At 44.8% G+C, this 23,693-nt stretch overlaps 1 protein-coding gene across 1 annotated transcript in view; it reads right to left on the bottom strand.

Moving 5' to 3' along the window:
* Positions 1-12,154: 12,154 nt before the first annotated feature.
* Positions 12,155-23,693, bottom strand: part of hdc (histidine decarboxylase) — a 42,891-nt gene continuing 31,352 nt past the window's right edge. Inside the window, exon 12 of the mRNA XM_060924529.1 lies at positions 12,155-12,772. Coding sequence (XP_060780512.1) covers positions 12,155-12,772 — 618 coding nt within the window. The remainder of the gene's footprint in view (positions 12,773-23,693) is intronic.

Here is a 23,693-nt window from a genome sequence, read left to right as displayed (position 1 = left end):
CAGCTCCTTCTACCTCTGCATGCCACCAAAGGAGCGGGTGAATAAGCAACCAGTCTGACGTGACAAAATCTTCCAACTCAGAATCTTCGGTTTAAAAAGTTTATTGACAAATAAAACATACAAAAACAAACAATTTCCTCATCTATTTCTACTGTGGTGAGCTTAACTGGTTGGTGGTTCTTTCTTATGTTGGTCCATGCGCCGCTGAGCGCCGTGCGCCGGTCAGAAAACTGTATCACCACCACCTGACCTTCTGAATGAGAGATGGCACATCACACGACTTATATACACTACTGTATATCACGTGCATTACCCGGTAGTGATTAAACACTCTTCTACACAACACTAAACTAATATTTCTTCCTTTATGAATTTACACATTGTGCATCAAAATAATATTCTAAGAAAATAACAATAATAATATATATATAATAATGAATTCAAAATAAAATACATTCTCAATATGGCTCTTACATTTCCGGCCCCTAATTGTTTATGCTATGGGCTGAACAATTACCAAACTTTAAATTGCACAAGAGCCATCAGATATCAAATATGAAATGCAAGCTTAATCTTAAGTGTTTCAACTAAGATTTCTTAATCATGAAAAACTATCAAAATTCAAATTATCAATTCAGTCCAGTTTAAAGAGTCCTTGAAATCTTCATGTTGACTCTTGAATCAAACAGAGCTTACTCACTGGTCTGTCCAGCTGACTGGTCTTCATCTGCACAACAGCTCGCCTTACCACACCTTTCGCATCAGGCAAGGTCTTGGTGACCCGGACCATTATCCAGGAGTTGCGCGGTGCAGAGTCATCCGCTATCAAGATGACATCTCCCTCTTGAAAGTTCCTCTTGGGTCTTGACCACCTTTGCCGATTCTGGAGTGACGGTAGGTACTCTTTGAGCCACCTGGTCCAAAACAGATCTGCAATATATCGTACCTGCTGCCATCTTCTTCGAGCATACTGGTCATCCCGGGAGAAGATTCCAGGAGGAATGCTGGGTTGTGCTCTCAAAAGTAGTAAGTGGTTCGGTGTCAAGACGTCAAGATCACTGGGGTCGTCTGATGCCAGGATGAGAGGCCTGTTGTTAATGATAGACTCCACCTCACACATGATGGTAAGCAGACTCTCATCATCCAGTGACTGTTGTCTGACAACTGAGTTCAAGATCTTCCGGACTGTGCATATCTGTCTTTCCCACACGCCACCGTGATGTGAGGCTGCGGGGGCATTGAAGATCCACTTGACTCCTTTCTCCATCATTGCATCAGCAATTCGCCTTTGGTTCAAATCTTGAAGAGCCTCGCGTAGCTCTCTCTCAGCGGCGACGAAATTGGTCCCATTGTCTGACCGCATGATCTTGGCCTGACCTCTTCTGCATGTAAAGCGGCGGAGCGCATTTATGCAAGAGTCGGTGTCCAGACTATGGGCAATCTCGAGGTGGACAGCCCTTGTGGTAAGGCAGGTAAAGAGTACGCCGTACCTCTTCACATGGCTTCGTCCCCTCTTGACCTCGAAAGGCCCAAAAAAGTCCACACCTACGTTCGTAAACAGAGGCTGATCTGGTGTGATGTGATCCAATGGCAGATCTGCCATTTTCTGCTCTCCTATCCTACTGTTGAGCCTTCTGCAGACAGTGCATCTTGAGATTATGCCTCTGATTGCTGAACTCACTTGAGGTATCCAATACCTTGTGCGCAGCTTGGCCAACATGTAGTTACGTCCGCAATGTCCAATTTCTTTGTGGACGTGTTGCAAGATGAGAGCAGCGATCGGAGAACTCTTGCAGAGAATTGCGGGGTGCTTTGTCTCTTCTGGCATTGACAGTTTGGAGAGACGTCCGCCTACTCGCACAATGCCATCCTTCAGGAAGGGATCCAATTTGTAGATTGGACTAGTCCTTCTCACGTGTCCACTTGTTCGAAGAGCTACAATTTCTTCTGGGTAGGTTTGTTGCTGACTAACCCTTATTAGCTCATTCTCAGCCTCTTCCAGGTCTTCTATGGTGAGCAAGGTTGGCTGCAGTATCAGCCTAAACTTTCTCATGTGTTCTGTTGCCAGCTGCTCTTGTTGGTTTGGCTGGCTCTCTGTCAATCTGATTTTGTCCATGACGACCTTTTTCTCTGCTCTTAGGTGCAGCAGCATTCGTTTCAGCTTGAAAAGCCAAGCCACTGCCCTTTTCAGCCTTGGCCAGTCAGAGTAGTACTCGATCAGCTTATTGAAAGCCAACACCTTCTCCTGTCCATCCTCTTCAACCTTCACAGCACAGGACTTGACCTCTGGGTCATCTTGGGGTAGGTCTTTCATGAAAGGCAATTCTGGCCAATCTTCCTGAGACCTCAGAAGGAAACTTGGGCCTGGCAACCAGGTCTTGCTTTCCATGAAATCCTTCACTTTCATCCCCCTTGAGGCCTGGTCTGCTGGGTTGTCTCCGGACTTCACATAATGCCACTGGGAAGGATGGCTATGTTCTCTTATCACTGTGATCCTGTTTGCGACAAACGTCTTGAAGCGACTGTGTTTGTTTTCAATGTATCTCAAAACTGTGGTGCTGTCGGTCCAAAAGATGGAATCTTGGAGTGGCACCTGCAGTTTGCGTCGCAACATCTGGTCCATCTTCACAGCCACCACTGCAGCTGTCAATTCCAGCCGTGGGATCGTTACACGTTTCAAAGGGGCTACCCTTGTTTTTCCCATCAAAAGAGTGCAACACTTCTCCCCAGCTTGGTTAGACATGAGCAGGTAGGTAGCGGTGCCGTAACCAGTCTCTGATGCATCAGCAAAATGGTGTAATTGTGCTGACTGCACAGGTCCAAACATCTCTGGCTTCACACACCTTCTTACTGTGAATCCTTCCAACAGATTCATCTCTGCCAACCATTATTGCCATCTGCGTGCATGACAGTCTTTGATTTCTTGATCCCAGCCACACTTTTCTTCACACAGGGTGCTTAGGATTTGCTTCACGGGCAGAGTAACTGGCGCCAAGAATCCTAGGGGGTCATACAATGCACTGACTACAGACAGAATCCCGCACCTCGTCATAGGCCTTTCAGGAACATTCAGTTGGAACTTGAAACTGTCTGAGATGGTGCACCACTGGACACCCAGGGCACGCTCCATGGGAGGAATGTTGTGGCTTAAGTCCAAGTCTTTCGTACCAGTTGCACGATCTTCTTCAGGGATGGTCAACCGAACAGCCTTACTGGAACTGACCCACTTAGTCAACTGAAAGCCACCCAAGGCGCACAGTGCTCTTAGATCTTTCATGAGCTGAATTGCTTGAGCATCCGAGGGGACTGACTTCAAGCAGTCATCGACGTAAAAGTTGCAGAGAACTGTGTCAGCTGCTTCTGGGCTTGCTGTTCCCCTGTTGTCCTCGGCTGTTTTCCTCAAGGCGTAAGATGAGCAACTGGGGGAAGATGTAGCACCGAAAAGGTGAACGGTCATTCTGAATTCCTCCATCTCTTCACTCAGGTTGCCCTCCAGCCACCACAGGAAACGTAGAAGATCTGCATCCTCTTCAGGCACTTTAACCTGATAGAACATGGCCTTGACATCTGCCATCAACGCCACGGGTTCTTGCCTGAATCTCACTAGAACACCAATAAGCGTATTGGTAAGATTCGGTCCCTGCAGCAACTGCTTGTTAAGAGAGACTCCTCTGTAGGTTACTGTGCAATCAAAGACCACACGGATCTTGTTTTTCTTGGGGTGGTACACCTCGTGGTGGGGAATGTACCACACCCTGCCATCATCACACTGCAGCTGCTCCTTGGGGACCTTGACAGCATATCCATTGTCAGTGACATCCTTCATGAACGTCTTGTAGTCCTCATGGAAGCTTGCGTGTCTTTTCAACTTCCTTTTCAGGCTGATGGTGCGCTGTTCTGCAATACAGCGATTGTTTGGCATTCTGACTGCCTCATCTTTCAATGGCAGGCTCACACAGTAATGCCCATCCACCAGTCTAGCAGAGCTGCTCACCAGAGACATGAACTTGCGGTCTTCCTGCGACATTTCTTCTTTCTTTTCACAGTCACGCTCTGGGAAATCTGCGTTGTACTGTTGTCTTAACAATTGTTCTATTTCCACTACTGAAAGACGATTAACTGTGTGGCTCTACCTAGTGTCACTCTCCATCTTCAGACTTCGTAGAGACCCATTTACCACCCAGCCTAAGGCAGTTCGCACCGCATAGGGACCATCTCCTTCACTATGAATCACCTGCCATGGTTCCATGGCCTTCGGGACATTGGTGCCTATGAGCAGGCTGACCTCAGCATTGATCCGAGGCAGAGACACATCTTTCAGGTAAGGCCAACACGCAATGTTTTCCTGCTTGGGTATGTTCTCCTTCTGAACTGGAATGAAGCTGTGGGTGAACACCCTGGGCAGGTCTATGTAAACATCTTCTTCCACACCACACACTTCCAAGTCTGACAGGACAAACGTCTTCAGAACCTTACTGTCATCTGCCCTGCTACAGCCCATGGTGTTGAGAAGAATCTGGGTTCGTCTGCCCCTGAGCTTCAGCTTTCGTAGAAGTTCTTCAGTGCAAAAGCTTACGGTGCTGCCAGGATCCATAAATACATATGTTTTCACATATCTATCACTCCTCTTTGATTTGACCTTGACAGGCAAAACGGCTAATGCACATTTGCTTCCGGTCCCAATATAGGCACAAGCTTATACTCATGCGTTGGAGATTTCCTCGCTCTCAGAGCTGTCCTCTTTCTTCTTTTCAGCAGGCACACTGTCTTCCTTTTTCTTGTCAGCAGGCGCACTGTCTTCTTTCTTCTCCATGTGCAACAGGTCTGGATGTCTTTGCGAGCATGTTTGACACTTCGCCTTCGTCTTGTCCTGGGAAAAGACATCCGAAGCACAGGCCTTTGGACTTAAGAAAATCCAATCTTTTCTAGAGTGGTTGTTCTCTAATTTTTCTGCACTCTGCTAGAGTGTGTTTGTTTTGGCAGTAGACACAAGGCTTCTGCAAAGCTACATTAGCAGCTTTCTTAACTGTCACAGTTTGTTCTTTTTGTTCTTGTGGAGCTTCAACTCCTGTAGCAAAACTGCTATTTCCCTTCTGACTACTTTTCTTGACTTGATAGTCCTTTTTGTTCTTTCCTTCCTTCGTTGCATGAGGCTCTGACATACTTCCAAATAGGGGGTTTGTGACAATCTTCGCCTGGCGATCAATGAACTCAACCAGGGCTGAGAACCTTGCACGTCCTCTCCCCTTCTCTTCCATTTCAAAAGCAGTCACTCTCCACTTCTCACGCAATTTATAAGGAAGCTTAGAAAGAACAGCTCGCATATTAGTGGGGTTGTCCATTTCCTCCATGAACTCCAAGTCACCCATTGTGTTCTTACAGCCAGTCAGAAACAGCGCATAAGCATTAAGCGCTTTACCATCTTCTTGCTTGATGCTAGGCCAATTCAATGCCTTCTCCATATAAGCATTAGCTATCTTTAGCTCATTGCCGTAGTGTTTCTTCAGCAGCCTTCTGGCTTCCTTGTAGCCTTTTTCAGATGGCATATGCTCACAACTACGGACTAGCTCCTGCGCTTCCCCACTGGTGTATTGCTCCAGATAGTAGAACATATCTTGATAGGTATCAGCTTTGCTCTCAACAGCGTGTTAAAATGATCTAATGAACGACTTGTATGTGAGAGGGTCACCTTTAAACACTGGAACCTCCTTACGTGGTAAGGTTGACAGGTTATGCTGTTTAACGAGCATCTCTGTGATGACACTTTGTCTCTGTAACACCTGATGGAGGTCTTTGTCGTCATTAATTTGTCTTGCAGCTTGTCTCTGGTTGCTACCAGCTGGCTGGTGTAATCCAAGACCAGAGCTCTGTGGTACTCTTCCTACTGATGGCTGTACTCTATCTTCATTTTCCTCCTCCTTCTTCACCTTGTGTCTAGAGGATGCTCTGGAGACATAGCTGTTCATCCCATCTTCATACGCCTCTAACACTTTCAATTTCGCTGTTGACTCTGCAAGCGCTCTATCCATTTCCAACTTCTCTTTTCTAGCCTTTAGCTGCGCTTCTTCAAGCTCCAAAGCTTGCTTCTCTTCTAATGCCGCTGCTCATGCTAAAAGCGCTGCATGCTCTGCTGCCTCTTTGGTGCGCACAGTTGACACTGAGCTCCGTGAGGATCTTCTTGACACAGCTGAGGCTGATCCACCTTTAACTTTACATCTGCAATCCTGTAGATTAACTTGTGAAACACTATCGCCCATATCTATGTCATCTTGTAGTGAAACATCTGAAGGTGCAATTGGTGCACTTTCTATTTTTTCACGCTGATGACTGACCCAATCCAAAGACTTTTCCATATATTCCTTTACTGCCATTCATTTGTTACTGAACCATTCCTGATCTACTTTCCTTGTTTCCTCATCCAGTAAAGGAATTATGGCATCATTGATCTCTTCTATTTCTTTATGCATGTTGCACACATCACTTTGCAAAAGATCTTGTATTCTGTATACATCTTCATTATTTTGCATTAGCTCATCTATTTCGTTCATTTTAGCTGTGAGCTTGGCGAATTTTCCTTTTCTAGTTCCAATCAGTCTATGCAGTTTCTTTTGTAATGCCTTTTCAGTGGGTTTTGGTGCCCTCTTGGCGCCAGAATCGGCGGGTGTCTGTTCTTTCTCTGAGTCATCTGCCATCTTCATTAATTAGAGCACAATTCACTAGCAAATGCCCAAACAGTCGAACTTTTCCAACATCAAATGCTAATGTCCTTCAAATTCTTCAGAATGCAGTAATTATCTTAGCAGAAGATGGTTTCAAACTTCCGTGAATGAACGAGAACGAGACATCACGTTCTCACTGCCTGACTTCCAATTAGCTGGAGCAAGTGACTTAGCATTTAGCAATGGCAGCTAAGCTAGGTAGCATTAGTAGGCTAACGTAGGTAATATCTATGGACAAACTAGCCTTAGCCACAGCTCACCTCTTCAAACTTTTCTTCTAAACTTTCTTTCTCCTTCCAATGGATCCGTTTTGAATCTTTCTTCCAGTGAAGGCTTTCTGGTATTCCAGTTAAGTTCTCTGGCTTTCTGTCGAAGTCTTCTGACCCTCTGTGGAAGTTTTCCTGGCTTCCAGGCGAAGTTTTCTGACTTTATGTAGTGGCAGCTCCTTCTACCTCTGCATGCCACCAAAGGAGCAGGTGAATAAGCAGCCAGTCTGACGCAACGAAATCTTCCAACTCAGAATCTTTGGTTTAAAAAGTTTACTGACAAATAAAACATACAAAAACAAACAATTTCCTCGTCTATTTCTACTGTGGTGAGCTTAACTGGTCGGTGGTTCTTTCTTATGTTGGTCCATGCGCCGCTGAGCACCGTGCGCCGGTCAGAAAACTGTATCACCACCACCCGACCTTCTGAATGAGAGACGGCACATCACATGACTTATATACACTACTGTATACAGAGGTGGAAAAACCCGGGTGCAGAAAGTAAAAACCCTGCCACATTTTTGCTCCAGCCAATTCAATGAACCAGCTGATCCTAATTACCACATCCCCTAAGCCAGGTTGATGAGCTAATTGGTGAAATCACCTGTGTTGAGAGCACAGGCAGAAGGAAAACCTAAGCAGGACTTTTACTTTGTCAATCCAGTTTTTCCACCTCTGACTGTATATCACGTGCATTACCTGGTAGTGATTAAACACTCTTCTACAGAACACTAAACTAATATTTCTTCCTTTATGAATTTACACATTGTGCATCAAAATAATATTCTAAGAAAATAACAATAATATATATATATATATATATATATATAGATAGATATATATATATATAGATATATAAAATAATGAACTCAAAATAAAATACATTCTCAATATGGCTCTTACACTGTGATTCAAATTCAGTAGCTTTCGGTCACTAAACAAAAATAATTGGGTGTCGGGAAAATTCTTTTCATGACCTACACTTGAAAAATCTGAAAGGCAGTACAGCTTTCAATTTCATGTGTACATAGTGGGACAAATGAGTTCAATGCAGTTTTGTCAATCACGTTTTCACACCAAAGTCTGAACATCACCGATGTCTCCGATCCCAATGCTCATCTGGTCTTTTTACATTTGTTAAAATCGTGCGGACACTTGAACATCACTCTTGTTGCAGCATTTGTGCGTATTCTCAGTTTACTTCGTAATTTCATCGACTGGAAACATCAGACATAAGTAATGATTAATCACAACTTTACATGTACCGGATGTCCTCCTTTTGTTTTGACAGTGGTAATTTGTGCAACAACTATTATGGCTGTTCTGTTTGCCCCCAAAGCAAAATGTAAAACTTGAACAAATACTTCTTCTTATATGTCCTTCTCTAAAAAGCAAACATCTACTATATTTAGTAGATTAGTATAGTTAGGGACCGTGAGTTGGCCGAGTGGTTAGCGTATCAGCCTCTCAAATGGGAGATCGTGAGTTCTACTTGTGGTTGGGTTGTACCAAAGACCATCATAAAAGTGGTACCTACTGCCATCTGGCAAGGCACGCTGCAATACAGATGCAAGTGGGGAGTCAAACTCTCATGGTTACCAGAGGACCTGCCCCCCACTGTAACCTTAGCTGTATAGGCAAGAGGTCGAGGGCTACTGAAATGGAGATCAGCGCCGCCTAATGTGCCTTAAGGGCCTGGTTAGTACTTGGACAGGAGACTGCCTGGGAAGACCAGGTCCTGACACGGGAGGGACTCTGACTTTGAGTCTAGTTAGGTTGTTGTAAACACAACCTCCGTATCTACTAGATTTATTTGGTTGCCAGTGTTGATGTTGAGGAGTTTTTCCCAGTACAAAACTCTTTTAACATAACGATATGGTGGCTTTGAGTTTCCAGCCAGCCATCTGTCCATCTATCAGTATATTGTATGTTGTATAACTTGGATTGGCATCAGTAGGTTTTCATAATTCTTGTACACAATATTTCAACTGCTGAAGCAAGACTCCCTTTTGGTTTAGATGAGCTTTAGGCCTTTTGAGGGTCGGATGTAAGGGTCCTCCAGTCACTTCTGTTACATGCCATTCGTACAGTCTTGATGTAGTTGAGACCGGTCCACATGATAATATTTGCTGTCCACACTGTCCTTGGTCTCCCTCTCCCCCGCTTGCCATGGCTCTTCCCATCAAGCAGTGTGCGATGTAAGGCATTATGTCGTATTGTGTGTCCAAAGTACCAGAGTTTCTTTACCTGTATGATTTTTATCAGTCTTTTAGTAATGTCCATTCTGTTTAGTGTTTCATTATTGGACACTTTATTCATCCAGGTATTCTTTGCCTCACACTTCTTCTTTGGAAGTATTTCTTTTGCTGATGTTACCAAACTCTCTTTCAAGGCATTCCATTGTTCTTCTATAGCTGATTGTTCATTTTGTGGTGTATCCTGAATTGTCAGAATGTCATATTTATCGTGGATACTGATGTTGAATTTCTCCTTGTAATTATCTATTTTGAACATGTTCAAGTCTATTTGAGTTTCAATCTTCCTACGTTTCTTTTGTTTCAGTTTGATCAACAGTTTCATCACCACAGGGTTGTGATCAGACCCGATGTCAGCTCCAGGATAAGTTCTGACTTGTTTGATGGAATTTCAGAACCTTGCATTGACCAAAACGTAGTCAATCTGATTGCAGTATGTGTCACCAGGACTCCACCATGTGTACAGCCTTCTTTTTCGGTTGTTCAAAAATGGTGTTAGCGACCACAAAAGCAGATGCCATACAAAATTGTATCATTTTCTCTCATCTTTCATTTCTGTCTCCTAACCCATATCAGCCTGTCACAGGATATTCGTGGTGTTCTCCAATTTTTGCATTCCAGTCACCCATGATGATTGTGATTTCTCCAGACTTTGTATAGCCCATCCCTTGATTAATGCTGTTGTATAACTCTTCAATCTCATCACTGTGATCAGATTGTACAATAACTGACAGAATTTCCTAATTTTAATTCTCGTACGTAAATCCTATTTCCTTTGTTGTGCGATAACTGGAGTGTTATTAAATTTTACTCAATGTTGTCTATGATATTAGCTTGTTTTTTTCATTTTTATATTCACCTTAGTCAAATAGAAACTTTGGGGTTTTTGGGGGTTTTTTCACAAAGCAGAAAATCACCACCCCTAAAGAACCGATGGAGAAAATGTGATTTGTGTAAAGATTTGAAATAGTGTGTGTTAAAATCTTTATAGGGACAGGATCCTGTTCATACACCAACCTCATGGGGACCAAAGCTGTTATGGGGACAAATGTCCTGGTCAGGAAAAGCCAGCTGCACCAACAGAACAAAACAAAGGCAGTTTTTAATGATTAATGGTTTGTAGCCAAGACTGTTTTTGAAGAATAATTTTTATTGGTCTTACACCAAATAAACAAATACATTGAGTATGTTGAGTGCTAATGATGAAGCACAATAACATGATCATAAAAAGCAGAGGTAGAAACATCTACATTTTTTCTTGTTTGTGGTGTTGGCATCTCAGAAAGTGTCACCATGGAAAATAAGAAAATAAACATACAGAATTAAACAACTCTGAAGAGCAACATACAGATGAAGACATGAAGTGGAGAATTTTTAGTAAAGTGAGAAAGGATGCATCAGCGTGAAAATGGTAACGTATAACATCTCCCATCGACTCACTTGCCCAGTGCACATATGCCACTGTGATGAGCAAGCAATTTTTTTTATTATTAAAATGGTTGCCATGCCAATACTCAGTGATTTTGACTTCACCAGCCCCTAGATAATGTAGATTTTAGAGATGATGTAGCTTGACAAGGCAGAAACCCTGCTGGTTCAAATGGCACAAAAGGAAATGTATTAAAGAAGTGCAGGGCTGTGGGAGGTGAGTGTGCTGAGGGTGCTGCAGCGCCTCCTGTTGGAAAAGGCGGAAATCACAGTACTGTGCCAGACACAATAATAATAATAATAATAATAATAATAAATAAGCATGTTAAAACATTGTAAATAATTATCTTGTTGTTATTTACTTAAGAATTCAATGCTTGAAGTTGTGAGAAGTAATTAACAATACTAGATCATTAGTATTATTATTTATTTTTAATTATATCATTTGGACATCAATGTCCTCATGAGGGACTTTTTCTCCTCAACCCCTGAGTGTCATGCCATGTTTGGAGTAATATAACTGGAAAACCCGAATCAAAGGTAAAGAGTTTGGTTATTGTACATATGTGGATGTTGTTGTCCAGCTGTGTGCAATGGGCTAATGGACCTGCTTAACTACAGTAGTGTGTAAAAGTCTTAGGCACATGTAAAGAAATGCTGTGGACCAAAAATGTCTTAAAAATAATGAAATTAAATGTTTCGACATTAAAAAAAATACTATAAACAGTAATCAGTGAGCCATAATAAACAAAACAAAGCCAATATTTGGTGTGAGACGACCCTTTGCTTTATATATATATATATATATATATATATATATATATATATATATATATATATATATATATATATATATATCCGTCTCAGGTCCAGTGAGTGCAGTTTTATGCGGAAATGATCTGTAGGTTTTCCTGAGCATCTTACAGAACCAGCCACAGTTCTTCTGGACACTTTGACTGTCACACTCACTTCTTCATTTTACACCAAAACCCAGCAGCCTTCAGTATGTTTTCTTTTTTCATCTGAAAAGTGCTCTCTTATGGAATATGCTGCTCAGATACACACTTTTTTTTTCGGCAACATTTAATTTTGTGCAGGAAAAAAACCCGAACGTTTGGACTCTAAAATGTTTTGTAATGTTTTGACTCAATAATGTAGAAGTCATAAAATAGAAATTGATAAAAGTTTGTATGAAAAAAATAGGGGCCCGAAGACTTTTGCACAGTACTATGTGCCTTGGCAGTTTGTATTTTTGACTTCGGTGTGCAATGGCATCTGGGAGTTGCAAGACTGACAAATGTTTGATTCATGTTATAGTCATGTATGTTTTATATATATATGCCAAAAAATGTACTTCTCGTTACAGCACCCTCAAATATAAGCCTCTGCCCACAGCCCTGAACAAGAATAATTAGGAAAAGAAGAGTGTGTGTGTGTGTGTGTGTGTGTGTGTGTGTGTGTGTGTGTGTGTGTGTGTGTGTGTGTGTTATTTGGTGGGCAGTGGACTGGTTGAGTGTGTGTGTGAGTGTGTGAAGCAGTTGAAGCAGCTGGCCTTGCTGAAAGGCCAGTAAAGCTGTTGAATGGCGCACTGAGCCCAAACCTGTGGTAAACTTGGCACACTGTGGAACTTCATTAGACGCTTCTGTGTTGTTCTCCGCCCCTCAGGGCTCTCTGGAATCTTCGCCAGCACTCCGAGGGGCGGGACCTCCTTCAGAGCATGGGCGTGGTCAGGCCTAGTTGGCGGGAGCTCGGCAGTGCAGCTCATCGAGCGAATGGCACGCCTCTGATTCTGACGCACCAGATGCTTATCAATCATGGACGGCTCCTGCTGTGTCTCCACTTCCTGTTCCTGCCACAGGGTTTCTTCTTCTGTCTCACCATCCAGTGAGAGTGCGTGGGGGCGGGGCCAATGGCCTGGCTGCAGCAGCTCATTAGCCATGCGCTGGATGATGCTCCAGTCGCGGTGGATGTCTTCAGGGCGTGTGTACTGTGATGTCACGGTAAAGCGGATGATGAGTTTGGAGCCAACAGCAGCCGGAATCAAAAACATGCTGCCAGATTGTGTTATCCTGCGCAAAAGCTCCTGCGTAAGAGCATTTCCTCCCTACACACACAATAAACACGTATTAATGTTCCACAGATGAAGCATTACAACTTTTTTGTAGAGCACCCTTGTTACAGCCCATTGGCACTGTCTGTAATAGAAGGGAGGCACACGCAAAAACAGCTCAAACAATAGGGGTATATTTATTAAACGTAAACAAGGGATCAAAATAGGGAAGGAAAAAAAAACAGGAGAAACACAAAGCGGGCACGATGACGACTCGAATGGGGTTGTATGGGTGTTCCCAATGGCGGCTGCATCTTGGGAAGGCCTACAGTTGCTGCGTAATCCTTGTATGTGCTCCCCCACAGGCCTGGACGTGCAGTCCTTTTATAGGTGCGACAGGCCTGACATAGGCACGTCTCACCTGTAATTAACACGGGAGAAAAAGAACAAACGCACCCACCAGGGGATGCCAAAATAATTTTAAAGATGTGGGAAGGCCACCAGAGCTGGGGGATGTAACACCCCCACCCCAAAATGGTGACTCGTCGCCATAATATTGGATACAGAAATAACATATTTCAAACATTCCATATGTTTAGCCCATTACTCAAGCCAACGTGGACTATAGAAATTAGAAATTAGCTTCACAAGCCCTGAAATAAAACATACCATCAGAAACTTAAGGCTTTGACATTACTTCCCATTTTTAAGTCAACAACTAAAAATTAAGACATGCTGGCATGCCCACAAACTAAAATTTCAAAGCTACTACAATTTAAGTTAATGGGGAAATAAAGGCCATTGTAAACAAAGGTGTTATACAAACCATCACCAAGTGTTTTTTTTTTTAACATTGCTATACATATATAGTAAACCAGCCGTCAGGCTTACAAAGTTAAGCGTCAACCCTAGACAGGGCATCCACAACAACATTATCTTTTCCACGAATGTGTTCAATTTGGAGATTGAATGGCTGTAACAATAAACTCCAGCGCATCAGTCCTTGGTTCGAATTGTACATTCCACCGAGGAATTTCAAGGGATTGTGGTCTGTGTACACCTTAATTGGATAAGGCGTAGATCCCAAATAAACTTTGAAATGTTGCACTGCTAGTATCAATACTAAAGTTTATTTTTCGATAGTGGAATATTTTTGTTCACCAAAACCCTTATGGAGAAACCATCGAGGACCGTGACGTCGCTCGGTATGGTGCAGCCAGGGCCCCACCCTGGAGCCAGGCCTGGGGTTGGGGCTTGTATGCGAGCGCTTGGTGGCCAGGCCTTTGCCCATGGGGCCTGGCCGGGCTTAGCCCGAAGAGGTGACATGGGCCCGACCTCCTGTGGGTTCACCACCCACAGAGGTAGCAGTAGGGGACTGGTGCAGTGTGGATTGGGCGGCAGTCGAAGGCAGGGGCCTCGGCGACCTGATCCCCGGACACAGCGGCTAGCTGTTGGGACATGGAATGTCACTTTGCTGGGGGGGAAAGAGCCTGAGCTTGTGCGGGAGGTTGAGAGGTACCGGCTAGAGATAGTCGGGCTCACCTCCACGCACAGCTTGGGCTCTGGAACCCAGCTCCTCAAGAGGGGCTGGACTCTACACTTCTCTGGAGTCGCCCATGGTGAGCGGCGGCAGGCTGGTGTGGGCTTGCTTATAGCTCCACAGCTCAGCCGCCATGTGTTGGAGTTTACCCCAGTGAATGAGAGGGTCGCCTCTCTGCGCCTTCAGATTGGGGAGAGGGCTCTTGCTGTTGTTTGTGTCTACGGGCCGAATAGCAGTATAGAGTATCCGGCCTTCTTGGAGTCCCTGGGAGAGGTACTGAGGGATGCTCAGACTGGGGACTCCATTGTGCTACTGGGGGACTTCAATGCTCACGTGGGCGATGACAGTGACACCTGGAGGGGCGTGGTTGGGAGAAACGGCCTCCCCGATCTGAACCCGAGTGGGGTTCTGTTATTGGACTTCTGTGCTAGTCACGGTTTGTCCATAACAAACACCATGTTCGAACATAGGGGTGTCCATAAGTGCACGTGGCACCAGGACACCTTAGGTCAGAGGTCAATGATAGACTTTGTTGTTGTTTCATTTGATCTCCGGCCCTATGTCTTGGACACTCAGGTGAAGAGAGGGGCTGAGCTGTCAACTGATCACCACCTGGTGGTGAGTTGGATCCGCTGGCGGAGGAGGAAGCTGGACAGACCTGGCAGGCCCAAACGTATGGTAAGGGTCTGCTGGGAACATCTGGCCGAGCACTCTGTTGGGGAGGTCTTTAACTCCCACCTCCGGGAGAGCTTTTCCCAGCTTCCGAGGGAGGCGGGGGACATTGAGTCTGAGTGGACCATGTTCTCTACCTCCATTGTGCATGCAGCTGTTCGGAGCTGTGGGCGCAAGGTCTCCGGTGCCTGTCATGGTGGCAATCCCTGAACCCGGTGGTGAACACCAGAAGTAAGGGATGCCGTCAAGCTGAAGGAGGAGTCCTATCTGGCCATGTTGACCTCCGGGACTCCTGAGGCAGCTGATGGGTATCAGCAGGCCAGGCATGCTGCAGCTCGGGCAGTTGCGGAGGCAAAAACTCGGAACTGGGAGGAGTTCGGGGAGGCCATGGAGAAGGACTATTGGTCGGCCTCGAAGAGATTCTGGCAAACTGTCCGGTGCCTCAGGAAGGGAAGCAGTACTCTGCCAACACTGTTTACGGTGCGGGTGGGGAGCTGTTGACCTCGACTGGGGACATTGTCGGGCGGTGGAAGGAATACTTTGAGGATCTCCTCAATCCCACCGTCATGTCTTCCATTGAGGAGACTGAGGCTGATGACTCAGAGGTGGACTCATCCATTACCCAAGCTGAAGTCACTGAGGTGGTTTGCAAGCTCCTCGGTGGCAAGGCACCGGGGGTGGATGAGATCCGCCCTGAGTATCTCAAGTCTCTGGATGTTGTGGGGCTGTCTTGGTTGACATGCCTCTGCAACATTGTGTGGTGGTCGGGGACAGTGCCTCTGGAGTGGCAGACTGGGGTGGTGGTCCCTCTTTTTAAGAAAGGGGACCGGAGAGTGTGCTCCAATTACAGGGGAATCACACTTCTCAGCCTCCCAGGGAAGGTTTACTCCAGGGTACTGGAGAGGAGAATTCGACCAATAGTCGAACCTCGGATCCAGGAGGAACAATGTGGCTTTCTTCCTGGTCGCGGAACACTGGACCAGCTCTATACCCTTCATAGGGTGCTCGAGGGTTCATGGGAGTTTGCCCAACCAGTCCACATGTGCTTTGTGGATCTGGAGAAGGCATTCGACTGTGTCCCCCATGGTATTCTCTGGGGGGTGCTTCAGGAGTATGGGGTTCGGGGCTCTTTGCTAAGGGCTGTCCGGTCCCTGTACGAACGGAGCAGGAGTCTGGTTCGCATTGCCGGCAATAAGTCAGACCTGTTCCCAGTGCATGTTGGACTCTGGCAGGGCTACCCTTTGTCACCGGTTCTGTTCATAATTTTTATGGACAGAATTTCTAGGTGCAGCCAGGGGCCAGAAGGAATCCTGTTTGGGAACCACAGGATTTCATCTCTACTTTTTGCAGATGATGTTGTCCTGTTGGCTTCTTCAAACCAGGACCTTCAGCATGCACTGGGGCGATTTGCAGTCGAGTGTGAAGTGGCTGGGATGAGAATCAGCACCTCCAAGTCGAGGCCATGGTTCTCGACCAGAAAAGGGTGGCTTGCCCTCTCCAGGTTGGTGGAGAAGTCCTGCCTCAAGTGGAGGAGTTTAAGTATCTCGGGATCTTGTTCACGAGTGAGGGAAGGATGGAGCGTGAGATCGACAGGCGGATCGGTGCAGCCTCCGCAGTGATGCAGTCGCTTTACCGGTCCATCGTGGTGAAGAAGGAGCTGAGCCAAAAGGCGAAGCTCTCAATTTACCGGTCAATCTACGTTCCAACTCTCACCTCTGGTCATGAGCTTTGGGTAATGACCGAAAGAACAAGATCGCGGATACAAGCGGCCGAAATGAGTTTCCTTCGCAGGGTGGCTGGGCGCTCCCTTAGAGATAGGGTGAGAAGCACAGTCACTCGGGAGGAGCTCAGAGTAGAGCCGCTGCTCCTCCACATCAAGAGGAATCAGCTGAGGTGGCTCGGGCATCTTTTTCGGATGCCTCCTGGACGCCTCCCTGGGGAGGTGTTCCAAGCATGTCCCCCCGGGAGGAGGCCTCGGGGAAGACCCAGGACATGCTGGAGGGACTATGTCTCTCAGCTGGCCTGGGAACACCTCGGTGTTCTTCCCGAGGAGCTGGCCGAGGTGTCTGGGGAAAGGGAAGTTTGGGCTTCCATGCTTAGACTGCTGCCTCCGCAACCCAGTCCTGGATAAAGCGGAAGAAGACGAGACAAGATGAGATGAGGAATATTTTTGTTGTGTTTTGTTAAATTTCTTGGAGAAGTAACATACTGGATGCTCTGTATCTCCATCTCGGCATTGCAACAAGACTGCTCCTGCACCCACGTCACTGGCATCTACAGCCAGGTGAAATGGCTTTTCAAAATCTGGGGCAGCTAACACTGGAGCAGTCTGTAAAATAGCCTTAATATTTTCAAAGGCCCTGGTGCAAGTTTCCGTCCACTTAAAATCTTTCTTTGGACTTAATAAATCGGTAAGGGGGCTGACCACTGACGAAAAATTCTTACAAAAGCTATGGTAGTAGCCAACCATCCCCAAGAACCTATGTAGGGCACTTCAATCACGAGGCACAGAATACTCCTGGATCACACTTACTTTGGCAGTGACGGGCAAGACTTGTCCTCTGCCCACCACTTGCCCCAAGTAAGTGACTGTGGCTTTGCCAAACTCATACTTTGCCAGATTAACTGTGAGGTTTGCATCGGATAGCCTGCAAAAAATGCCTCCAAGCTGGTCTAGATGTTCCGACCATTGCTTACTGTAGATCACTACACCATCTAAATATGTCTCACATCCGGACATGCCTGCAAGGACGATATTAATGAGACTCTGGAATGTAGCTGGTGCATTCCGCATCCCGAATGCCATCACATTGTAATTCATAAAGGCATCAGGAGTGACAAAGGCAGAAATTTGCTTGGCCCTAGCTGTCAGGGGAACTTGCCAGTAACCCTTTAACAGGTCTATTTTACTGACAAAAGTTGCAGAGCCTACATGGTCGACGCGGTCATCCATCCGCAGCAAAGGATAATCAGGCCTTGTAATTGAATTAACTTTTCTGTAATCTGTATAGAACCTATATGTTCCGTCAGGCTTGTTGACTAAGAGGCAAGGAGAGCGCCATATGCTCGAACTTGGTTCGGCTATACCATTAGCAACCATGTATGCCACCTCATGTTGCCAGATAGCACGCCCTATACGGAGGCTGTTTAAGTGGTCCCTTGTTACCAACATCTATGTTGTGCTCTAAAACTGTGGTTTTCTTTGGAACATCTCTGAACAGTTGGGGAAAGTTTGCTATCACGCACAAGATCTCAGCTTTTTCAGACTGTGTTAGGTGCAGTATATGGTCTCCCATTACCGACAACATTGTGGAGTTGTTAAGTCAGGCCTCAAAAGCACAATGCAATGGAGGGACGTCTGAGTCATCAGTCTGGACCAATGCAGACAACAACACAGCGGAGTCAGTACTGTCCGGTAAATCAGACTTATGCATCTGTGTGTCAACACTTTCCCTAGTGTAATATGGCTTTAACATGTTGATATGACACACAGGAACACTGGCATTTGTCAGGAGTTACGATTATGTAGTCTAGATCCGATATTTTCTTTTCCATGACATATGGGCCATTAAATCGAGCCTGGAATGCTGAGCCTTGCACAGGTAACAGAACCAGTACCTGGTCTCCAGGTATGAACATGTGAGCTCTTGCTTTTCTACCAAACCACTGTTTCATTTTAACTTGTGATGTTTCCAAATTAACCTTAGCGATTTCTTGGGCTCTTTGAAGCCTGGTGCGAACATCGCTTACATACTGTAACAAATTATGAGAGGCAGACTTGTTCAGCCACTGGTCTTTAAGTATGGCTAAAGGGGAGCGTACATTGTGGGCAAATACGAGTTCTGCCGGACTAAAGCCAGTTGATTCTTGTATGACTTCTCTAGACGCCATAAGTAACCATGGAATTGCCTCCTCCCAGTCAGTACCTACATCTAAGCAGTAAGAATGCAGCATAGTTTTGAAAGTTTGATGGTATTGCTCCAAAGCCCCTTGGCTCTCGGGATGGTAAGCGGAAGATGTAACATGTTTAATTTGGAGCTACTTTAGAACCTGGGAGAAAGTGTGTGACATGAAATTGGTTCCTTGGTCACTTTGGATGATTTTCAGCAGGCCAACGAAAGAAAAGAATTTTAGTAACACCCTGGTCACAGCTCGAGTGGTAACTTTTCTTAGGGGCACAACCTCTGGGAAGTGAGTTGAAGTGCACATTATTGTGAGTAAATATTGATACCCACTCTTAGATCGTGGGAGCAGACTGACACAGTCTAGGATTACCCTCTCCAACAGCTCGCCAATGGCAGGGAATGGACAGAGAGGAGCACGGGGTATGGTGATATTCAGCTTGCCACCAACCTGGCAGATGTGGCAGGTCTTACAGTACTGTTTAACATCATGCTTTAGTCCTGGCCAATAAAAATGATGAAGTATTCAGTCAAACATCTTATTTACTCCCAAATGACCAGACACTCCATCATGCACTACACTCAAAATTTCACACCTAGTCTCTGATGGCACCACAATCTGCCAAACCTCACTCCACTCCTCGCTAGTTTTATGCGGCTTCCATTTCCTCATTAACATTCCATCACTGAGGAAGTAGCCCTGACATACATTTTCTAGTTGCGACTCAGAGAGAATAGACTTAAAAAAACGGTTCAAGGGTTGGATCACACTTCTGAGATTTAATAAGTTGTTCCCGAGGCAATGAAATCTCAGAACCCGTTTCTATTTCTCTCTCCACAGACATGAGCCTGCTGTGTTTCCTGGTTGAAGTGGGCTGGAAGAGTCTCTCACACTCCTCCGGACAAGCTATAAAGCTACCATTCAGGTCCACATCGTTGAGAGGAGCCTCCTCCCTTAACCTTTTGGTGTGCGACCTAGTTACAACACTAGCAGGAAACACATCCGGAAACCTTTGTGCACACTTATCTAGTCCCTCTGAAATAAGTGGCTTAGACACTACTTCTGGCACAGGGGGAGTATCAGCACAACTCCATACACTTCCACCAGCCAGATCGTTTCCAAGTATGAACGTGACACCAGGGACCAGCAAGGAAGGCTGTACACCCACAACCACATCACCAGAAACTAAATCGCTCTCAAGATGGACTCGGTGCAGGGGTACCTCCACAAACCCCATCTCGATGCCCCTGACCAGGACACTGCTGCCAGTCGCAGTTTTCTCAGACAAGGGTAGCAAACCACAAAGGAGGAGCGACTGTGCTGCACCTGTGTCATACAGTACGCGCACAGCCACTCCTTCCTCGCCAGGCACAGAAACAGTCCCCCTCATTAGAAAAGGTTCATAAACTGACTGTGTCTCTTTGGTCTTACTCTGAAAATGAAGTGCAGGTGATATGGCACTGGACGTGGAATTAACAAGACCAATCGGCTTCGCAGATTGCTTTTTCTTTAAAACTGGACACTCCACTATTATATGACCAGGTTCTTTACAATAAAAACAGTGCATGTCTTCCTTCTTAAGATGAGCTTTTTGTCTTTGTTCCGGTCTTTTATTCAACAATGATTTCTCTCCTAAATGAAACCTGTCTCTACCAACCCGATGTGTCAGAACATACTCGTCTGCCAGTACAGCACCCTTTGCTACTGTAACTGCTTTCTGTTCAGTCACATATGTGGCAACAGCCTCTGGAAGACAATTCTTAAGTTCTTCTACAAGAACGAGATCTCTTAGCTGCTCTTTAGTGGCAACATTCTGTGACCGACACCAGCAGTCAAATAGAGCCTCTTTTTCCCTGCCGAATTCCTCAAAGGTCTGAGACTCAGATTTTCTAAGGTTGCGGAATTTTTGTCTGGAGGCTTCAGGCACGAGCTGATAACCCCGCAATATTGATGCCTTAACAACATCATAGTTACCACTTTGCTCCAAGGTTAGGGAAGAGTAGATATCTTGTGCTTTCCCTACCAACACACATTGCAGCAAGAAAGCCCATGATGTCTTTGGCCAATTCAGATTCGTGGCGACGCGCTCAAAATGCAAAAAATATTTTTCCATGTCCTTTTCAACAAAAGGAGGCACCAATCTAATGTTACGAGCAACATCAAGCACATTCAAATCGTAGAAGCCTCACTCTCTTGCTTAGCTTCTATTTCAAGTTTCCGCAATTGCAATTTAACCTCCAGCTCTTGCTCTCGGGCCTTAAATTACAATTGCTCACATTCAAGTTCCAGTTGTTTTTCCTTTAAGGCCAATTCGCGTAAACAAATTTGTAATTCTAACTCTCCAGTCACTTTAGATGTACATTCTTCTTGCGCAGGTAATAATCCTTTGTCAATTAAAGCGCTCTGTAAGGCTGCTTTGATGGATTCTTTGGTGTGCTTCTCCACAGATGAGAGCTCAAGTTCATATGTTACTGCCAGATTTAATAGTTGATCTTTTGTTAGTTGTGACAACAGCTCCAAAGATGGCTCTTTGACAAATGCTTCCTCTGTTGACATTTTGTATGTATTTTAAAAGATGAACATAACAACTTACAAATAGGCTAATAAGGCACGCCTGCCCAAAAAAAATAAATAAATAAATAAATCACTAAAGCAGCACAACTACAACAAAACTACAGATGTGGCTAAACACTAAAGTGATCACTATACAATTGACCACAAATTTCGAAATCCGCCCACAAATTCTCAAATATGCTGGTTCAGATACAAATACCAGCAGCTCAGCCCAGGCATAAGCTGGCACATTCCAATTTCACTATAATCTACGGCTTAATTAAAAACAAACGAAAAAGTATCTGATGAGCAAACTATTGCCGAATTTATTCAACCCAGTCACCAAAAAAAGATAAACAAAAAAACTACCTTCCTACCTCTTCAGCGGCTTACTCACCTCGAGGCCTCTTTAAATGTTTAACTCAAGAGGACAGAAAAAGTCAATTACGCAGCCCAGACTGTCACTCCAAAACGTACCCCCTCCTGAGTTGTCCACCAAAAACAATAAACAACAAAATAACAAAAGACAAGCTCCAGACCAACGTTCATCTAACTAAGCAGGGTTTCAGAAAGACAAACAGTTGCCCACCAGAATACTTACAGGCCATAGCATTCCTCAAAAGTCCCGCTGTCAACAAAACTCAAGTCCGACTTCTTAAAGGTCATAGGCAAAGGTTTTCAATTTATGCACATTTGAAACTTTATATGTTAAAAAACCCTCTGTAATTTTCTTCTGGTCCCAAGAAGTATTGTTAATAAGTAATAATTAAAATAAGTTAGAATAAGTTAGCGCGGATCGCGGCGAATTTCTGCTTGGTGATTTTCGTGACCACTCGGCGCGTGACGTCATTCATGGTAAACAAATCGCTTGAGCTGAGTCCACTTCAGTTTATTTGCATTGCCGTTCAGCTTGAGTGCAGACGTGCGTTTGGGAATTTCCAAAGTAAAACCATGCCTTATTGTTGTGCAGTGAACTGTAACAACGGGACCGGCTCAGGAAGAAGTTTTTACCTTTTTCCAAGAGAGGAGAAGAGGCAGAGAGAGTGGATTGTGCGCGTGAAGCAAGAGGGTTGGCAGCCGGTAATACGCCACTCTGTGCTCCGATCATTTTTTGAAGAATCCCCATCTGTTGGAGAGTTTAAGTCAAGTTAAGTCAAGTTTATTTGTATAGCGCTTTTAACAATAAACATTGTCGCAAAGCGGCTTTACAGAATTTTAATGACTTAAAACATGAGCTAATTTTATCCCTAATCTATCCCCAATGAGCAAGCCTGTGGCGACGGTGGCAAGGAAAAACTCCCTCAGACGACATGAGGAAGAAACCTCGAGAGGAACCAGACTCAAAAGGGAACCCATCCTCATTTGGGCAACAACAGACAGCCTGACTATAATATTATCAGTTTAGGTGTCAGTGTCAGACAGAGAAGGCTCAAACCTGTCACTGTTCCGACAAAATTCGAACACAAAATCAGTCAAAGAAAAAAACGGACCAGCAATGCTCAAGCAAAAAGGAGACGATTGGAGGTAAACATTTTTACCTTTGCTTGCAATTGACAAGTCAAGAATTCTGAGGGATCCTGTATAATCATTAAGGAAATGAGACAAAGGGATATTTCCTCACTTAGAGTAGGCTATAAATAGTATAGTGCTTGTATTACTATTAGCAATATATTATATTAGCAATATAAACAAATCCACATTATATTATAGGGATTATGTGTGTGCCCATGTGGTTTAATTATTCTTCAAAAGGGCTCTTATTTAGTATTACGACGCAAGTAAGAATTTATCATAACTACCAGGATAAATCGTTTGGGCGCGAGTCTTGTTGAGGTCTGGGGTCACCGTGATCAGAGTCGGCCGAGTTGCTGTCCGATTCCAAGGCTGAACGGTCAAACCAGTGAGCCACATTCACTGATTGCTTCACAACAGCCACAGGTTCATACATATATGGTTTCACCTCTCGATATTCAAGTTGGAGAGTTCCTACTTCAAAATTGCTATCGCTTTCAGACATTTTACACAACCTCTCACGACCAAAGTCCATACACGTGTGCTTGGTTCGCAAGTAAACACAGAACTGCTCCCAGTCTGTTTGCCTTGAATGACGTCACGACGACGGTCCCCTGGTGGTAAAAGTGCACATAAGTGAGATGTAAACAAACCTTCAGAACTTGCGCAAACCAGCATATTTTAACCATTTTATTCAATTTTAGGGTGCAAATTAGACACCAGGAAGATTGAATTCGCTTTTTGGGTTGTTCTTCTAGAAAATAAAGTTGATATTCTATGTTCCACTTCCGACCC

Source organism: Neoarius graeffei, chromosome 6, assembly GCF_027579695.1.
Source record: "Neoarius graeffei isolate fNeoGra1 chromosome 6, fNeoGra1.pri, whole genome shotgun sequence".
Taxonomy (NCBI): domain Eukaryota; kingdom Metazoa; phylum Chordata; class Actinopteri; order Siluriformes; family Ariidae; genus Neoarius; species Neoarius graeffei.
This window is presented reverse-complemented; position numbering and strand designations above follow the sequence as displayed.